Below are 20631 nucleotides of genomic sequence, written 5' to 3'. Positions count from 1 at the left end.
TTTATCAATACCAAATGATATTCTTATATCATCTGAAAAAGTTTTGACAACTTGCAGTTGTACTTTCAGTTACTCATCTGATGAACTATACAGATTTAAATCATTAAGAAAGAGAAGATGAGAAATCCTTACATGTTGTTGTTTTCTAGGAGGCAAATTATAGCCATGGCCTAAGCTGTTAAGTAGACAGCTTAATGGGTTAAAGGCAAGGCAGAATAGCAGTGGTGGCAGAAAGTCTCCATGGAATATCCTCCTTTGTATTTTTATCCTTGGGATAACTACTTTGTCCTTTATCATGGCTTAATTGCAAAGTGGTCTGCCACTGTTTCATGGTCACTGTAATGTAGTCAATCAGTGTAGGGTGTATCTTATGAATGTGGGATAATATCATTTTTTTTTTTGCAGTCAATCCATGCCATACTTAGATGACTCCCCTTTTTACAGTCGTCCACTGACTTTATTTAACAACAGATGATCCTTTGGTCCATATGACTTCCTTTTACTGCCCTTTTGTTCTACTGCCATAATTGAGTTTTCTTCTAAATGACTATAAACTCTGTTGGCATCAGTCCCTGTGTATAGTTTATATGTCATTGGAAGGCAAGTTATTTGGTCTATAATTTTTAGGGTATCTTGCAGGTTCACTCTTAAATAGGAATATTGTTTTTCTTATTGTTAGCCAGGTTTCTCTCTGTTCAAAGTGCGCATATAAATGGTTGCTGCAGTAGATGTTCAAGTAATAGTGTTAGATGACATTAGAATATTAACAGAAGAAGAAAGGGTGCAGACAGAAAAACTTTGGAATGGTACTGTTATTTAGAATATAGGCAAATAAACATGCTCAGGTATATGTACATTATGCCAAGAAAATATAAAAATATTAGATATTACAATAGTAGAAATGGGCCAAATTACAGTAGTGGATTTAAGATGGAAAAATATCTATATAGACTAATAGCCTCATATGCATATATAACAAAAAAGAAAGGGAAACAATATTTAAATGCATACTTAATTATATGTCTGTTAACATGGATATAATAAACTCTTGGAATTAGTTATGAATTTAATAGTATGTGAAATACATTAAAATTGAAGGAGGTGGGATATATAACACCTAAAGGGTTAAGAATTCCATTTCTGTTAACATATGCATATGACATACAAATTGCAAAACATGGATTAAGAAAATAATAATCTGCAAAAATGGGTATCTATCTAGAAGTGATAGGGGTGGCTTTAAATAAAGAGAAAAGTAAAGTTTTAGATGATATAGTAAAGACAGGGTGTATATTTTTACAATGAACGAAATTTCTTCGTTAGGTATAACATTTGAAAATAAAGATATAAGTAGAATTTAATGGGGGAAAACAATAGAAGAAATAAAACAGACCTGATTTTCCTTATGACATATAAACTATCCTTCAGAAAAAAAGGCTTTTTTGATAAATTCAGTACTGACAGATAAAGATCATACTTGGCAAGTAAGTTTATGTTACCAACAGTATTAGAAAATGATTATTTCAGATATTGTTTTCATTTATGTGAGGCTCTAGGTTAAACCCAGTAAAAGAGAAGTTTTGTATGTAAATAAGGAACGAGATATAAGGTTAATTAACCCAGTGGCATATGCTGCTTCATTAAATTTTACAAAGTGTTGAAGAGGATAAACAAGAAAGAAGAGTGATTAGTAGCAAATATGTATAAATATAGGTATGATACATTTTGGAGTATGGTAAAAGAGAAAAAATAATGTATAAATGAAGAAATAAAATGTTACCAGGAAAAAATATTTTTGTGAAAAATAAAAAAGACAGAACAAATATGGTATAAGATTGTAATGATAAATGTGGTTTGGTAACAAACCGATTTGTTCAGGGAAATCTTCAGAGGGGTGGTTAGATAAATATATTAGTGGGAGGTAAGAGGATGGGGATGAAAGGGTTAAATGACTGGGAGGAAATTAGGTACGGGTAAGGAGGGGATTAAGGGGTTTATGCAAGTGTAATTGAGTAGGGAATCTCATTTTGGCAAGGAGAAGAGGGACAGGATTGTCCTCTTCTGTCCCCCCTCTGTTGTTGGATGTTCATTTCAATGAGTTGGGAAAGGAAAGTGAACAGTTGGAGGCTGCTTGATAAATTAAATATTGGTTGGATGTTTAAGTGGTAAATGAAGTGAGTGATGGGGCGCTGATTCATAAGTAAAATAAGTGAGTGGAGGTATGGGCGATGCTTACTGGGTCAGGATGAGTGAGGTCACGCTGTCCTGATTAACATTACATGGATGTTTATGCTGTGATTAACATCAGCTATATTATGTTTTAATTGTAAAAAATATTGGTTAACAAAGTTACATTTATGGAAGTTTAATAAAGGTAGCTGAATATCATTCGGTGTAATGTGTTTATTGAAGGGGACCGGGAAAAAACATTATAATGTAAAACCATGGGAAAATCTAACAGATGAAAAAAAAAATTAAAGCTATAAAAATAAGAAGCAAATTGTGTACTCAAAAATTAAAATGTCAAGATTTTTGCGGAGACTGGTAATAGATAAATTGCCAGTAAAAGGAAATATGCTGTATAAAAAGAAAAGTGATAGAATGTATTTATATTGTTTGAAGATTTTTTCAAAGATGTAATAGAAGTGGATAAAATAAACATGAATATGATTAAATAGTGATATTATAACAACTGAAGTAAAGAATATGTTAAAAAAATGGATAAAAAGTTCTTTTATGTTATATAGGTTCTAAGGAATTAAAGAATAAACAAATTTATTCTTAATGGTAAATGGATTTTAACAGCAATATTAAGTATAAGCAGATGATTATGGAAAAAAGAGAAGGGATCTAATAGGGATAAGACTTTAATATAATTGCAAAAGAAATTATGAATATGTGTAAACAGATTTGTGTATCTATATATCTGTACATTTATAAATATTTGTAAATATGTAAATATATTGCGAATACAAATTATTTTGTAAATAAATCAATGATCCCTACGCTTTTCGACAGGTGCAGTGGAATCTTTTACATCCAACTGGGCTACTACTATCTCAGGCAGGTGGGCAATGCACTCAAGAGTGCAGCACTCCCTTATGCTCTACTGCAGTGTTAGCAATCCATCTGACTGGTGTGGAAATAGAACCCACAGCTTTCTGCACCAAAGTGTGCCACCTGTTGCACCACTGATAAATGTATTGTCAACCCTACTTAGGGGATAAGAGTGCTTCATATGTTAAACTATTAATTAGTTTATTCCAGGCAGCAGCTAGATTCCTTATATTCACATTACTGCTTTTTTCAGACTATCTCTGTAGCATAGCCATTTGAGTCATGACTCAGTTAGTGGTGTTAGAACTGGATGATCTGAACAGTGAGAGACAGGATGGAAGCCAGTGTGTAATATTCACTTACCAATGGAATCATCAGTATTCTTACAAAGGATTTTCATCAGTGGAATGTCTAAAATTCTTACTCATGCTTTTGGGATTCATGTAGTTGCGGCCCAAAAATGACTGTTCAGCAATTTAGTGGGATAGTGTGTATATGTGTTACCCCCTCCAACTGGCTTGACAAAGCAGTACAGCAGTGTGCTTTCTAGATACACAGGGGGTGCTAAGAGGAGTTTTCAAAAAAATCTCCTAAATCCTTTTTGGTTGATAACTGTGCTGAATGTATGGCACTATGAAATGCAGAGAAAGAATCAGTCATTAAGCCTGGATGGTTATAGGAAAATGAGTTCCAAAAAAAAAAACACTTTTAAGACCAGATTACCTTGTAATTTATATTCAAAAACATATCTATTTTTGGATCCATGTAGAAAGAAAGCTATATTAAAATTCAGTTTATAATTTGCAAATTTTCTTCCTTGTGTCTTTAATATAAATTTCCCTATGGCTTAAGTGATTATTAAATAAAGGTGTATGCAAAAAAAAACAAAAAAAAAAGAATGGGTGACTGAATTTGGTTTTGTAGAATCAGCTCAATATAGTTAGGATTGACTGTACAATGGCACAAAATTGCAGAAACAATATATAAACTAGATTGATTTAACTTAAAAAATATCAAACCAAAATTTAATTCAAACAAAAGAATACTAGTACTCATTTTATATATAGATATATATATATATATATATATATATATATATATATATATATATATATATATATATCTGGGTCTATATGACTTGGTCGACAGTTCATATGATCGACTGTTTATTTGGTCGACAGTTCATTTGACAAGCATTTGCCCCCTTCCCCAATGTTGTGTGACCCTGGAGTTGATATATATAGTTAGGGGGGGGGGCACAGCCTAAAATGCTTGTCGATCAAATGAACTGTCGACCAAATAAACAGTCGATCATATGAACTGTCGACTATATCTATATATATATATATCTATATCTATATATATATATCTGGGTCTAGGACAGTCTACCGAAAGACTGTTTCACAGAAAGGGAAATGGGCTGTCACAGTTTCGCGAAAGCACTTTTTAACAAAAAAAGTGCTTTTACGAAACTTTCGTGAAAGTACAGGGAATCGGGGGGGGGGAGTGACAGTGGGTGAGATCGGACTACAGTGGGGATAAGGGAACATTCCCTTTTCCCCACTGTAGTGCGATCTCGGAGTGAGAATATAAAAGTGGGGGGGGGTATTTTTTTGTTTTTGTGTATGTGTTTGCGTGTTCTACCTTCCGTTTACCGAAACTGCTTTTTCGGTGAAAGCAGTTTCGGTAAATGGGTTTCGGTAGGGTTGGATTTGGACAGTTGGTCTTTCGATCCATAGATCCATATATATTGGTCAGTGTATATATGATGGGACGCTGTGTGTGTGTGTGTGTGTGTGTGTGTGTGTGTGTGTGTGTGTGTGTGTGTGTGTGTGTGAGTGTGTGTGCTCATGTGCATAAATCTGTGAATGTGTGGATGGGGGGGAGCTGTCATACTGCTTCACTCTTCTACTGTAATCAGGAAATCTTGCAAAATTGGGAGGGCACTTTCTTTGTATTGTGCCTTAAAGGCATTTAAGTATATAACAGAACAACATTTTGTAGCATAAAAGATATGGGATGGGTTGAACAGTAGACACAAGGGATACATTTTATATTATGCCTAAAAGGTACTTAAATGTACAATAAAACAACAGTTTGCAGTATTATTAAATGGGGTGGGGGGACATTACAGATAGTCATTATATTTTGCTTTAAAGACACTTTCAAAAATCTAAACCATGTACCTTTGACATTCACCTCCAGTTCTGTAGTAGAGTTAGCTCTATGAGACATCAGTTTACCCCAAAGATAGTTAAAATAAATAAATAATGGGGATTTAAACTTTGTACTCTTGACACAGCGAGCAAGAGACTTAACCCTTTATAGTAACCAAGGAGTTAGTGTAAGAGGATATCTTTACATAAGAAGAAGCATGAGCCACTAACTTCTGGCAATATTCACAGATTACAATGGTTCATGAATTATGAAGGGGTAGGGTACATATAAAAGACAACAGAAGAGTGGACTGTAAAATTAGGGGGTGGCTGAGAGGTATAGAGTGGGGTGTTAATGTGGTGGGAGACTTCAGGACAAAGCCAGTTGGAATATTAGATGACATCAGGAAGAATGTTTAAATTGTTACTTAGACTTGTGTAAAAATGTAATAGAACAAAGGTGATAGCATCACGATACAGTTTATGAGCAGTAAGAAGCATGAAACAATATTGTCTGACTGTGATTGTTTGTGATGTGTGAGGGGCAGGGGAAAAATAAGATACATCAGGGACATTGTGTGAACTCATGGACAGCTAAGATGTATGACCGAGAGAGAGAGTGTGTGTGCGTGTGTGTTCGTGTGTGTGTGTGCGTGCGTGCATGTGTGTTCATGTGTGTGTGTGTGTGTGTGTGTGTGTGTGTGTGTGTGTGTGTGTGTGTGTGTGAGTGAATGAATGGAGTGCACCTGTGCAAATGTGATGAGTGGGCTGCCAGTCTTTAATACCACAGGAAAGTGCACATTAGCACTCATGGTATTTAAGGGCAATTCAGAATCCTGCAGTTTAGCTGATAATGCTTCAGTGTAGATAACATTTCTCCGAATTGCATTTTCCCACATTGTAGAAACAGTCCGCTGCTTTCACTGCCAGTGTTAAGAGTTCTTTCTGAATCCCAGGCTTGGTCACATGTCCATTACACTTGGCTTAGTAAAACCCTAACTAAAATATTATTATCATTTGTTTGTAAACTGTTTACATTAATAAGCATTTTTACACCATAATAAATAATAAGGATTAAGCACTTACTTATAAACATCATGCAGATGTTTCTTCATGTATCACCAATCAGTTTCAGAAGTAATCAGTTTAAGTAGGAACGTATTCTACTGATGATTACACTTAAACTCATAAATGAATCCTAGCTAAAATCGTAATCTTTAATATTTGAAGACTCTTTTTTGTAACCAAATTACAATTTACCATTTTTACACACAGACATTTTATATTTCACATGATAAAAATTAAAACTTATATTAAAACATTTTTGCACTTCACTTTTTGAGGCATGGTTTTAATAACAGAGCATCATTATGTCCCAGCTCATTTATACAATTCAGATGTAAGTATCAGTCTAGTACAGCACACAGCAGCTTAATTTTTAAATCCATGCCTTGGAGGGAATAATACATTTTGTGTGAGGTCAGTATATGTTCCTTATTTTAAAATGGGTTCTTATGAAGCTCCCTATTTTCTTCCAACATGCCACAGACATGTGGCTTTGCTGTGTCTAATAATGGTGGCTGCAACTATACTGCAAGTAGCAACTATACTGGGTAAAACAATTGGAATTCAGATCATTAGAAAAGTATAAGAGAAAACTACATAGGAAAACATGGGAATAGTGGGAACAATACATCCAAGTGAGGAATGAGGCCTAAAAAGCAGCAGAACTTAAATGAACTGCTGAATGATTGAGTGAGAAAGATTGGGTAGATTATAAGTGATGTATAATGTTTGCAATTGGGAGTGTGTCAGTATGGTTTGTGATGTAAAATGCTTGCAACTAGACTTGTGTCTGTGTGGTTTGTTGTAATTTCTATAAATGTATGATTAGCTATGTAGTAAGTGATGGTTTACTAAAGATGTTTCTTGTTTAAAATAAAAAGGCAGAAATTGAATAATGTATGTAATATTGCTTAGGTTATATGATGTATATGTGAAGTATAATGTTTGTCATGTTAATATAATTTTATATGAATGTAAATATGCCTATGTCACAAGTGATAATTCAATAAAGGTGTTTGGAAAAAAAATGCTACAGGCATGCTTACACGATGATTGAAGATGATGCATTATTTATCAGTGTGAATATGAGTGTGAACATGGGAGTATGCATGCAATGCAGTGGAATGCTATTTCAGTATGGCATTAGCTATTGGTTCGTACCCAGTCCTTGACAGAACAGGCTCAGACTGTTATGATCAAGATGTCAGTGAATGCAGGCAAAGAATATAGCTGGATATGTCCAAGATTTGCATCTGTGTCTGAATTAAAGTTTAGTGAAGGTGTGTTAATAGACAAAACTGGAGAGTGCTGAGAGCACTACAAACAATAACATATTATCATCAGATTTTACAATGCTGGACAAATCTGGTTTGCGTTTCAAACCATCGACAAAAAGTGGATATTTTTCCTTCCTCTTTTATCATTTTGTTCCATTGTGAACCACAGAATCCCAGTTTAACAATTAGGCAAAACAGATAATTGTGGACTACAGGAAAAATTGCAAGGAACATCCTCCCCTCCCCATCAATGGAAAAACAGCTGAAATAGTGAGAAGCACAAGGTTTCTGGGAGTGCACATCGATGAGGACTTATCGTATAACACAAATACAAATGTCATAGTCAAAAAAGCACACCAGAGGCTGCACCTTTTCAAAGGCTGAGGACAGTGAATCTCCCATTGGCAGTTCTCACTACCTTCTACAGAGGTATAACAGAAAGCATTCTGATGAACAACCTCGTAGTATGGTATGGAAGCTGCTCTACCTCTGAACACAAATCCCTCCAGAGAGTGGTGAAGACAGCCGAGAGGATCATTGAGACCACCTTACCACCCATCCACGACGTGTACTTATCCAGATGTCTCAGCAGGTCCAGAACAATAATTAATGAGTGCACTCACCCTGCTTACAGACTGTTCCTGCATCTATCATCTGGAAAGTGATTCCGAAGCATACGTTGCAGAAAGTACAGTTGTGTACACTTACCATAAATGTAGATGTTTGAGTGTCTTCACTGTTGCAGTCATCACTGTAGGGTTCTCCCCTGCCGGCAGGCAGTCCTCGGTCAGCCAGAATCCCAAAGTCTGGGTCCGGCATCGACTGCTCAGCCATGCTCCCTGACGTCAGTGCACCAGGAGTACAAAACTGGCAGCCGACACCATGTTCTCCAGTTTTTCTTGCCCCAGATGTCAGGAGTCCAAAAATGAGTATAACCCCATACCCTTTGCAAATACACCTCAGAAGAAGGGTGAAGTAGGGAACCACACAAAAGAAAAGGTAAGAGGGGACAGGAGGGAGGGTAACCCAGACTGCAACAGTGAAGACACTCGAACATCTACATTTATGGTAAGTGTACACAACTGTACTATGTTCATTGTGTTTCACTGTTGCAGTCATCACTGTAGGGTTGAATCCCAAAGCAGAAGAAAAAGGAAGTGGTCATAAAGTAGTGGGGGCGGCTAGAAGGCCCTGCAAGACTGCAGAAGCAAAGCCTGCCCTAGACTTAGAGTAGAGAGGTAGATTGTAGTGCTTAGAAAAAGTATGCACAGAACTCCAAGTTGCAGCTTCCAAAATGTCTTTGGTAGGTACTCCCCTGAGGAAGGCAGCTGAAGTAGCAGCAGCCCTGGTACAGTGAGTCCTAATACTTCCTGGGAATTGCTTTCCATGGTGAGAGTAACAAAATCTGATTCCATGAGCGATCCATTTAGAAATGGTCTGTTTTGAAATGGCTTTGCCATGGGAACTTGAAGCATAAGAAACAAACAATTGCTCTTCCTGACATTCTTGGTTTTATCCAGATAAAAACGAAGTTGTCTGTGTACATCCAAGGAATGCAAGATCCTTTCCCTACTATTTTGAGGATTGGAGAAAAAGGTTGGCAGGTGAATAGTTTGATTTAAAGCCACTTTGGAAACCACCTTAGGCATGAAAGTAGGATTAGTCCTTAAAGACACCCTGTCTTGGTGAAAAATAATATAAGGTTCCACAGCCATGAGTGCTTGCAACTCCAAAACTCTCCTGGCTGAGGTCAACGCTAACAGGATGGCTGTCTTCCATGATAAAAACTTGATGTCAGATGTGGCAGCAGGCTCAAAAGGAGGTAGAGTGAGTTTTTCCAAAACATAGTTGAGATCCCAGGCAGGAATGGGTGGTGATCTAGGGGGCCTTAAATTCTTAGCTCCTCCGAGAAACTGTCTCATGAGTTAGTGGGAAAAGATTAGAGGGTCTGTATTATAATGAGCAGAGATAGCAGAGGCATGTATCTTTATGGAAGAGAAGGAGAGACCTTTATGTAATAGGTCTGTCAGGTACAGTAAAATCAGAGGAATATTAGGAGTAAGAGGATCCGAATCCTGATCATGCATCCAGGTGCAAAATCTTTTCCATTTTCCTGCATAAGATTTTCTAGTGCTAGGGCATCTGGCTTCTAAAATGACATCCATAACCTGCTTGGGAAGGAGAGGATTAATCATAGACCCTGAATTAGCCAGGCTGCCAGGCTGAGAGTTTTGACATGAGAGTGCAGAACCTGACCGTGGTGTTGGGACAAAAGACTTGGAGTCTGAGGTAAAACCCAAGGGGGCTCCTGTGAAAGATTCATCAGTGTTGAGTACCAAAACTGTCGAGGCCAGTTTGGGGCCAGTAAAATTATCATCTTGGGCTTGTCTTGCTTGATCTTTAATAACACCCATGGAAGAAGAGGTAGAGGTGGGAAGGCATACCCCGAGAGGTTTCTCCAACTGAATGATAGTGCATCCACTTTCCATGCTAGCTCGTGGAATGTCCTTGTGCAAAAATCCGTACTTGATGGTTGAGGGGAGATGCAAAAAGATATATGTGCGAGCAGCCCCAGACTGCTGTAATCATCTTGAATATTTGTGTGTCCAGCATCCATTCGTGAGGGTCTGACAGGTTCCTGCTCAGGCTGTCTGCCAAAATATTTTGTTTCCCTGGTAGGAACTGAGCTTGTAGGTCCACTTTGCAAGCTTGAGCTGTGTTCCATAGAGTCATGGCTAGTCTGCAAAGGGGGTAGGAGTGTGAACCCCCTTGCTTGTTTATATACCACATAACTGTGGTGTTGTCTGTCCTTATCAGTAGTTGTCCTGGTTGTAGAAGATCCCTGAAGGCCAAGAGAGCATTCTGAGCAGCTAAGATTTCCTTTAAATTGATATGCAGGTGCTTCTGATCCTTTGTCCAAAAGCCTTGCAGACATTTTCCCTGCAAATGGGCTCCCTGTGCGTAATCTGAGGTGTCCGTGGTTAGTATCTGGCTGGCTGGAGGCAGACTGAAGGCTTTCCCTTTGTTGTGAATACATGCCTTGGTCCACCATAGGAATTCCTTTTGTAGACAAGGCAGGATGGTGATCTGTGTGTCTAGACTGTAGTAATGCTGGGACCATACACTTTTTAGGTACCACTGTATTTTCCTCATATGTAGTCTTGCATATGATACGAGAAGGATGCAGGATGCCATGTAACCCAAAGCCTGCAGGAATTTCCTTGCAGATAGCTGAGTTAATGATGCCCAGGTTTTGAAAGTTGAAGCCAGCTGTAATTGTTTTTCGTATGTCAGAAATGCCATCTGGGTTGTTGTGTTTAGAAGAGTACCCATAAAAGTTATCTGTTTTGAGGGTGTCAAATTTGACTTTTTTATGTTCACAGTGAATCCCAGGAACTTGAGATGATTCTGAACAAATTTTAGATGCTGGAGTAAGACATCCTTGCTGTCTGCTTGAATAAGACAGTCGTCCAGATAAGGGTAAATTTGAATTCCCTTGAGTCTGCAATAAGCTACTACTGGTGCCAGGCATTTGGTGAAGACCCTGGGCACAGTAGACAATCCAAAGGGCAGCGCAGAGAATTGGTAATGCCTCGAGCCGGCCTTGAACCTGAGGTATTTTCTGCACTCCTGTCTGATAGGAATGTGTAAGTAAGCCTCCTTTAAATCCAGTGTTACCATCCATGCATTTTTGCTCAACATTGGCAGTAGCTGCTGCAGAGTAAGCATCTTAAATTTTAGTATCTCCAGGAAAGTGTTCAAGACTGACAGATCCAGGGTGGGTCTCCATGAATTTTGCTTTCTGGAGACTAGAAAGAGCCTTGAGTAAAAACCTTGCCCCATTTCTGAAAGTGGAACCAGTTCTATGGCCCTCATAGCCATGAGGGCTTCCACCTGGTTTAAGGCCTCTGACCATTGATGTTTTGGTAGATCCAGCCATCCGTTTGGTCTTGGCAGGGTATGAAAGTGGAATTTGTAACCTCTTGAAACCACATCCAGAACTCACTTGTCTTGGGTTATGTAAGTCCAATTTAGGTGAAAAAGAGAGAGTTTTTCTCCGAGAGGGGCTTCCAGGAAAGAAGTTCCTGCAGCCCAGCAGAGGGAGTCATTGAGCCTGTTTTCTATGAGTTTGAGGCCTGTCCTCTCCACCCCTAGGGGTGGAAGCAGTCCACTGTCTTGGTCTGTAGGAGGTCGGCGTTTGGGGCCTTCCTCTGGAGCGTCTATATCTACCCCTCTGCGGCCTGTCTGAATAGGGAAAGGACCAATTTTTAGTTGGCCAATTCCTACTAAATCTGGGGGGCTGTACTTGTAAGAAATCCTTAACCATTTGCATGGATTTTGCCTTATCCTCCATCTTCTTTATCACCTCTTCAGCCTTAAGCCAGCTGTAATTGTTTTTCGTATGTCAGAAATGCCATCTGGGTTGTTGTGTTTAGAAGAGCACCCATAAAAGTTATCTGTTGTGAGGGTGTCAAATTTGACTTTTTTATGTTCACAGTGAATCCCAGGAACTTGAGAAGATTCTGAACAAATTTTAGATGCTGGAGTAAGACATCCTTGCTGTCTGCTTGAATAAGACAGTCATCCAGATAAGGGTAAATTTGAATTCCCTTGAGTCTGCAATAAGCTACTACTGGTGCCAGGCATTTGGTGAAGACCCTGGGCACAGTAGACAATCCAAAGGGCAGCGCAGAGAATTGGTAATGCCTCGAGCCGGCCTTGAACCTGAGGTATTTTCTGCACTCCTGTCTGATAGGAATGTGTCAGTAAGCCTCCTTTAAATCCAGTGTTACCATCCATGCATTTTTGCTCAACATTGGCAGTAGCTGCTGCAGAGTAAGCATCTTAAATTTTAGTATCTCCAGGAAAGTGTTCAAGACTGACAGATCCAGGATGGGTCTCCATGAATTTTGCTTTCTGGGGACTAGAAAGAGCCTTGAGTAAAAACCTTGCCCCATTTCTGAAAGTGGAACCAGTTCTATGGCCCTCATAGCCATGAGGGCTTCCACCTGGTTTAAGGCCTCTGACCATTGATGTTTTGGTAGGTCCAGCCATCCGTTTGGTCTTGGCAGGGTATGAAAGTGGAATTTGTAACCTCTTGAAACCACATCCAGAACTCACTTGTCTTGGGTTATGTAAGTCCAATTTAGGTGAAAAAGAGAGAGTTTTTCTCCGAGAGGGGCTTCCAGGAAAGAAGTTCCTGCAGCCCAGCAGAGGGAGTCATTGAGCCTGTTTTCTATGAGTTTGAGGCCTGTCCTCTCCACCCCTAGGGGTGGAAGCAGTCCACTGTCTTGGTCTGTAGGAGGTCGGCGTTTGGGGCCTTCCTCTGGAGCGTCTATATCTACCCCTCTGCGGCCTGTCTGAATAGGGAAAGGACCAATTTTTAGTTGGCCAATTCCTACTAAATCTGGGGGGCTGTACTTGTAAGAAATCCTTAACCATTTGCATGGATTTTGCCTTATCCTCCATCTTCTTTATCACCTCTTCAGCCTTAGTTCCAAACAAAACATTATGCTGAACAGGTGCATCCAGTAACTTAGCTTTCACTTGATCAGGCAAGTTTTGTTCTTTTAACCAAGCATGTCTTCTAATGACTGTGCCAGAGGCAGCAGCCCTACAAGAAGCCTCCAAGGCATCAAAACCACAGTGTAAACCATGCTTCCCTACTTGTTCAGTGACAAGCATCAAATCATGTAATTCCTTATTATCTGCACATGCGGAAATGGAAGCTAGCTTTTGTTTCATAACAGACAGTAGAAATTGCTGGTATTTAAGCATATGAAATTGACAGTTTAAAGCCTAATAGATAAAGTTGCACAAGTGTACACTTTTTTGCCCCATCTCTCTAAAGCTCTGGAATCCTAATCTGTTGGAATGGGGTTTTTAGCAGAAGCGGCCTTAACCCCCTTAGGGCCCTGAGAAATGGTTTTAGGATCAGCAGTAGGATTCTTGAATAGGAACTGGTGAGAATCAGGGACCCTATAATATCTGTATGGCTTAGCAGGTGCTGGAGGAAAAGAGTCAGGAGTTAAGTTAGCCTCAGAGAAGGCATCATCCACAATATCCAAAATAGGAGGGATATCCAGGGGTCTATGTTGGGGAAGAAAAAGAAAATCCCTAAGTCTTCTCTTAGATTCTGAGTACTCCTGCCCTTCCCAGTGAAAATGTTCCCTCATTTCATGTAAAGTTTCCCCAAATGAAAAATCCTCAGGGGGAGAAGCTGAAGGAATGGATTCCTCAGCATCAGAATCCTCATAAAGAGGAAAAGAATGATCCTGGCCAGAGGAAGACACTGAAGAAATAGATGCCTGATCAGAAGAGTCATAATCCAATTCCTGCCTTGGCCTTTTATCTGGTGGGGGATGTGAAACCCTAATCATGGTAAGTAAGACCTCCGCCATCTTAAGTAACTGTTTTTGGGATTTGGGTCCCGGATCAGAAGAGGCCTGGGCTGAAGTCTTAGATTTGGAAGGAGTCTTTGCCTTTGTCTTTGGCTTTGCCTTTATCAGAAGCTGTGTAGGCCCAAAACCCCCCTCGGAAGCCGGTACCTGCACAGCGGCTCCGGACCCATCCGAGGAAGCATTGTCCGAAGGTCCTACAGCTGAAGTACTCAAAGGCCTAGTTGGCTCCTTGTGGGAGTCCGTTTCGGCAATCGGTTCCGAAATAGCCGACGGCAGGGGCTGCGAAAGCGCCTCACTGATGATGGCCAAACCAGAAGCTGGCTCTGCTTGTAAAATGTCGTCTGTTTTGGACCTCGGAGGCCTGTCTTTATCCTTGCGTCGTTTGTGAACTCCGGTAGTCAGAAGCGTGTCCGACAACATTTTGTAATTAATTCGCCTACCGAAATAATGAAATGCAAAATCGTACCTTCGCTTAATCGTACGTTGGTTAAATCTAGCACAAAACCGACAAATAGCTACGTCGTGGTCGGGGCCTAAGCAAGGAATACAGTAAGAATGGAAATCCTTATGAGGTATTTGCTTCCCACAAGAAATACAATTATTAACTTTTTCTGACATCGGACTGGAGCAAGAAAAAAGTTTCCCCAACGGGGTACTTAGCTTTGAGTAGAAGAAGTAAGTCTTCGGACTGAAGTACGAAAAATTGTCAGGAGTCAGCCGACCGGCACTTGCGAACTGCTTTCACCGCATGGCAAGAAAGACTGGAGAACATGGCGTCGGCTGCCAGTTTTGTACTCCTGGCGCACTGACGTCAGGGAGCATGGCTGAGCAGCCGATGCCAGACCCAGACTTTGGGATTCTGGCCAACCGAGGACTGCCTGCCAGCAGGGGAGAACCCTACAGTGATGACTGCAACAGTGAAACACGATGAACATCTATGAGATTCAGGAACAACTTTTTCTCTAATGTCATCAGGCTGCTGAACTCTAATAACCACTACACTCCATGATGTCCAACTGGGTCAGTAGAAACTGTCTCAATTTGTGCAAGAACCTGGTTACCAGTCTCACCTAATACTTAGTGCAATATTCACCATGACTGTAACTTATAGGCCATCCAGGGCAGTAGCAATGCAGTAAAATATCTCTTCTTTCAGTGCAATACATGTAAATTCATAAATTAACCATAGTGCAGAACTCTAAGGTCCATAGTGCAATAATCTAATGTTCACAGTGCAATACTCAGTGTCTCTTTCTGTGCAAGGATCAATGCAATCTCTTAACCAAGTACCTGTTCAATACTAAAGTCGCATGCAAGTAAGTGTTCAGTTCAAAAAATGTTAAAATGTATTTCTAATTATATGCAATATTAGCCTGTCTACCTGCATGTCTGTGATGTAATAGCCAGGTGTTACATGTGTAAATGTCTGTGAAAATAGTCGATATGTTGTCTGCACATTGAGTCTAGAGATACGGAATTTCGTTTAATTTTTGAACTTGTGTGATTTCTGAAGGTCAATAAAGTTTACTTTGACTTTGACTTTGAAGTATAAGTACAAACTGCAGGAATATCATGTCATTTGACTTAAAAGGCTTTGTCATCACTAAGTGTTAAAGTGTTTCTCTGTATGAGAAGATTCTCAGTAATCTTATAGATTTCCTTTCTCCTTAGGTAAAGCTGGCCTACTTATGATTAAATTCCAGTTTTCCTATACCTGAAAAATGGAAGTACTGATTGTTCTGATTGCCCCTTTCTTAATTAATACCTAAATGTGCCTACTTTTTGATCACACTCCAAGTTTCATGACAACCCCCTCTCTTAATCAGTCTCCATATTTCCCTCTCTAATTGTCTCACTCCTGGCACTGATTAATAATCCTAAGGTAACTTTCTTTATTTTTGCATTTTCAGCTATACAACATTTCATGAAAGAAAATAGTTCCCAGCAGTTTTATTACTATATCATAGTTGTATTGATAGTCATAGACAGCTTTCTGTTTATAAACAAGCAACAGATCAGTACCTTTCAAAAGTATGTAATGTAGTCATATATTTTGAAAGGTCTGATGAGAACCAGATACTGTGTATTTCTGACATATTTTTCATCGAGGATATTCAGAATACTTAGAACAATATTCCAATAATCAGAACAAAGCAGTACCATATACTGTATGGAAACATGTCAGTTGGCATATTATAGTTAGCATATAAATTGCTACATTTACACAAAAGGCTTATGGCATAAGCAGACCAAGTTTGCGTAAGGTAGCAGATATTCTTTATTAAACAACAGGAAGAGGCACATACCAATGCTTTGACCATCATCCCAGAAAAGTTGACCACGTGCTTCTCCATTATCATCTAGAGGAACTATTAGTTCCATAGGATTTTGGCGGCTAGGAAAAAACAGTTATTTATGATGTTACTCATATGGTATATCTTGAAAACTGAATTATTTAGTAAGTACTATAAACATAACACATTTTGGTTAAGCATGATTGAAATGCTAAAACGTGAGTAAGACCATAGCCCCGAAAATGGTTTAAAAAAACTGACAAATGTCTTAAAACAGTGGAGTACATGTGCTAGCGCCATGATATTTTACATCAGACAATTATAAGTTGCTGAAATGTAAATGCAGGTAAGCAGGCTGGCATAAATGACACTACTAAAACTCATGACAGCATGACAGCATGCAATGCTGTATACTATAAATATGATGTAATGTGGAGCTGTAGTGCAGTAACAGAAGTGCACCAGTGAGTCATATGACCCCACCCTCAACATTAGAAGGTGTGTAACTAACACAGCTGCTAGTGGCATGATGTATGTGCAGAAAGAGGACTACAAACCTCATAATCACAGACCACCACACACTGAAGGGCACTCATGGTCCATATAAATACTGCTCATACAGTTACTAGACATTCCACAAGTAGACATCGAGTCATTGTTCAAGTTCCTCATGATTTGGAAAGAAGACTGGTCCTTACTAGGCATCAGTTTTGGTGATAATTTTATTTCAAAAAGTGTATGCCTATGCTTTGTCCCACAGCATGCTTAACATTCTAAAAATTCAGTTTGGCTCTTCAATGGTGTTGATAAAGGATTTCTTCAGGGCAGAGAACAACTCATTACCTTGATAACTTTCATATAGTTGGACCAGGGGAAGATGAGGCCCAGAGAGGCAAACTGTAGTTTGTCATCATAAGCCAACAGCTAAGGGATCCTCTGACTGTGTACAGAACGGAGGGATCAGCCCCATATCTTTCATTTTGGGGGCTGACAGCTGATGTTAAAGCATCAGCATTCACGTTATGAGAAGGAAAGCTGATGAGACTTACAGGAGCCATCAAGCTGCTCTGGCAAGCCAAGAAACTGAGGACTCATTATGTTATGGAGTTTAATGGGCTGCTAAGCTTTGCTAATAGATCAGCAGCTCTAGGCAGAATCTTTTTAAGGTAACTCACCAATATGTTAAAATGTGGACATGAAAAGCATCGAGTGACAGTCACAAGGAGAATAAAACAAGACTTACCCAATTGGCCCATTTTTCTTTCTGACTTTAATGGAGTTTCATTTTTGGCAAAGAGATTGGATCTCTTAGGATCATAGCATCATAGGATTATAGGAGGTTACTAGGCTACTGGCTCTAAGGCCTCTACAGGCCTAGCCATGTTATATCCTTGTTCCCTTATGGACCAAGATATATAGTCTATGTCTGCATGCAAATCCTCAGATACTATTTACCTGTTCATGGACAACTCTGTCCTTAAGGGATGGGGGTTAACTGCATGACAAATGGGTCATAGTGCACTGGCTGCAATCACTGTTAGAAGGTCAGAGTAGGGTTATTAACCTATTTAGAGATATTAGCAGTAAACAAATAAATAGTACAAAATTGTACAGAAACATGACTGAAAAATTCCCAAAACTTTTAATGTAGAGTAAGCACTTTCGCAATGAGAGCATTGCTTCATCAGACATACTGCAACTAGTCACAAACTTGATTTAACTAGAACAAAAATCATTTGATCAATCAATTAACATAAGGCATGGAAACCTTAAAGATACAAAGACAATAAACCTAAAACATGCCTATAAGTAAAAAGAAAACATATACAAATAAAGAATAAAAAGTAAAAACATCAATTTCTACCTTTTAAGTTTCCTGGACTTTGAAAACAGCCTTCAAAGAAAAAAAATCATTAAGCCCATGCCCTCTATGTGAAGCTAACCTGAAAATCCAACGAAGCACAATACTTTCTGTTTCATTAATTAAATTGCCCATCCTAACACTCTCATATACTACTTCCAGCACATGAAATACAACTGTTCTTATACATATATAACATATGCTATGTTCATCACCTTCTTGCTTAATGTGTTTGGCTGTTGCACTATACTCTAAGCCCCTATGGGCACAATAATAATGACCCCTAATACGTTCCCTAAGATGTCTATTGGATTTGCCTATTTGATTAATGAAACAGAAAGGATTGTGCTTCGTTGGATTTTCAAATTAGCTGCACATAGAGGGCATGGGCTTAATGATTTTCTTTCTTTGAAGCCTGTTTTAAAGTCCAGGAAACTTAAAATGTAGAAATTGATGTTTTTACTTTTTATTCTTTATTTGTATATGTTTTCTTTTTACTTATAGGTATGTTTTTAGGTTTACTGTCTTTGTACCTTTAAGGTGTCTATGCCTTATGTTAATTGATTGATTAAATGAGTTTTGTTCTCTTTAAATCAAGTTTGTGACTAGTTGCAGTATGTCTGATGAAGCAATGGTCTCACTGCGAAAGCACTTACTGTACATTAAAAGTTTTGGATTCTAAACGATTGTTTGACGGAAATTTTCAGCCGTGTTTCTGCACGATTTTTTACTATTTATTCTCTTTCTGCTGGTGCTTCTACTTTACAATTAATTGCCGGTGGTCTTAAGACTGTTGTATTCAGAGATATTGCTGATATGGATAGCCACAGTGGTATAGCAAAGGAAATTTGCAAATTGGAAGGTGGTATTCTATTCTGATAATAAGGCAGTTGTGGAGGCTCTGAAAAAGGAAACATCAAAGGCAACATGAGTTCATTCAGTGTTGAGATTACTGGTTTTGCACAGCGTCAAAATTAATTTAATGTTTTCTACCACATTTGTACCACAAAAAGTCAATGCTGCAGCTGACAGCCTTTCCTCTTTTTAGTTTTCAAGGTTTTGGGACTCAGCACCAGAAGCTGAGAGTGATTCACATCTGCCCCCCCCCCCCCCCCAGCCATGTGGCTCACTGAAGAAGAATGATTTTATCATTAACAAGTTGCTGTTATAGGTTTATAGGTAAATACTAAGCTATCTGCCCTTTTGGGACTTCCTAACCCTAGCCAGTTTCATCTTCTGTGCTTGAAATAACCTATTGCATTTGTTTACAAATTGACCTTACTCACCCCATGGTCAATAATTATATATTACCTCTAATTAGAATAACTGAGATTACACTGTAGCTAATTTAAGGGGATCCAAGCATAGGATAAATTTGTTAGGTGCTGCCTCTGTACATTAGTAGTAATACAGTGGGGCTTAAATGGTTATGTTGCATTTCCCATCCATAGATCCAAGTTGTGCTTGAATGCAGACAGGGATGAGCTTTGTTTTATATGGATGGGGATTCTATTCCACTGTGGCAGAATTTCATCTGTGAAATATACATGTCTTTACAAACTGTTCATTTGATTCTGCAGAAGAGGTTTACATTCTTAGACTATTTCTGATGCAGTGTGACTTCCTGTTGCACAATAAATTCAACAGTAATGGGTCAGAGGATGCCTTGTATACCAGACACAGGTCATCTCTTGTGTCTGAATATACATGACAACAACAGATACACGTTATTCAAAAGTTAGAGCACTGTCCACATACATTCCCACATCCTGAACAACTGGGTCTTATAGTTCCCTGGGATAGATGACTTCCCAAAGGATACAGTAATGTATCTCTGACAATTAGTTTCAGTCCATGATTTTGGCATCAGTTATTTATTTGGGACAACCTTTTTGTCCAATGGCTAAGACATTTGGGGATTCAATGACTGCTCCTAGCTTGCAGTCATCTGAAAACTTAGACAGAGCCCTTTGCTATTGGCTTTGACCTCAGAAAAGTGGATGCTAAACAGGGGAGGTCCCAGCACAGAACCTTGGGGGACTCAACTATTGACTGGTCTCTTTGTGAAGGTAACTTACCTTATTTTGACTATCTACATCTTATCTGTGAGCCAGCTGGCAATCCATCGGATGACATAGGGGGTTATTCCCAGTTTATTTAGATTTTTAACTGTGCCTGAATGAGGAATTATGTCATGTATGTAGTCAGAACCATTATGCCTTCTTCCATTGCTTTGATGACCTTTTTAAAAAAATCTCCCAAATTGAGTAAGCATGATCTGTCCTTGAGAAATCCAAACTGAGACAGTTCCAGTGTTGTGAGGTTCATTGTGTCCTGACTGATTAATTCCATGATAATTCTTTCCATGGCTTTGGATATGTGGCTGGTCAGACTTATTGGTCTGAAATTCCTGGGTCTGTGGAATGTTCTACCTTATGCAGATGAATGACTATAGTTGTTCTCTATTCCCTTGGTACAATACCTGTATGGAGGCTGATATTGACTGGCGCTATTACTGTT

At 39.0% G+C, this 20631-nt stretch overlaps 1 protein-coding gene across 1 annotated transcript in view; it reads right to left on the bottom strand.

The window, feature by feature from the left end:
* Positions 1–20631, bottom strand: part of LOC122800743 (maltase-glucoamylase, intestinal-like) — a 1506799-nt gene that overhangs the window by 48529 nt on the left and 1437639 nt on the right. The window contains exon 45 of the mRNA XM_044069982.1: positions 16263–16351. Coding sequence (XP_043925917.1) covers positions 16263–16351 — 89 coding nt within the window. The remainder of the gene's footprint in view (positions 1–16262; positions 16352–20631) is intronic.

The sequence above is a fragment of the Protopterus annectens genome, chromosome 4.part1 (assembly GCF_019279795.1).
Source record: "Protopterus annectens isolate FY-2018-M chromosome 4.part1, PAN1.0, whole genome shotgun sequence".
Lineage (NCBI taxonomy): Eukaryota > Metazoa > Chordata > Ceratodontiformes > Protopteridae > Protopterus > Protopterus annectens.
The sequence above is the reverse complement of the archived record's forward strand: the minus strand, read 5'-3'. Positions and strand labels throughout refer to the sequence as shown.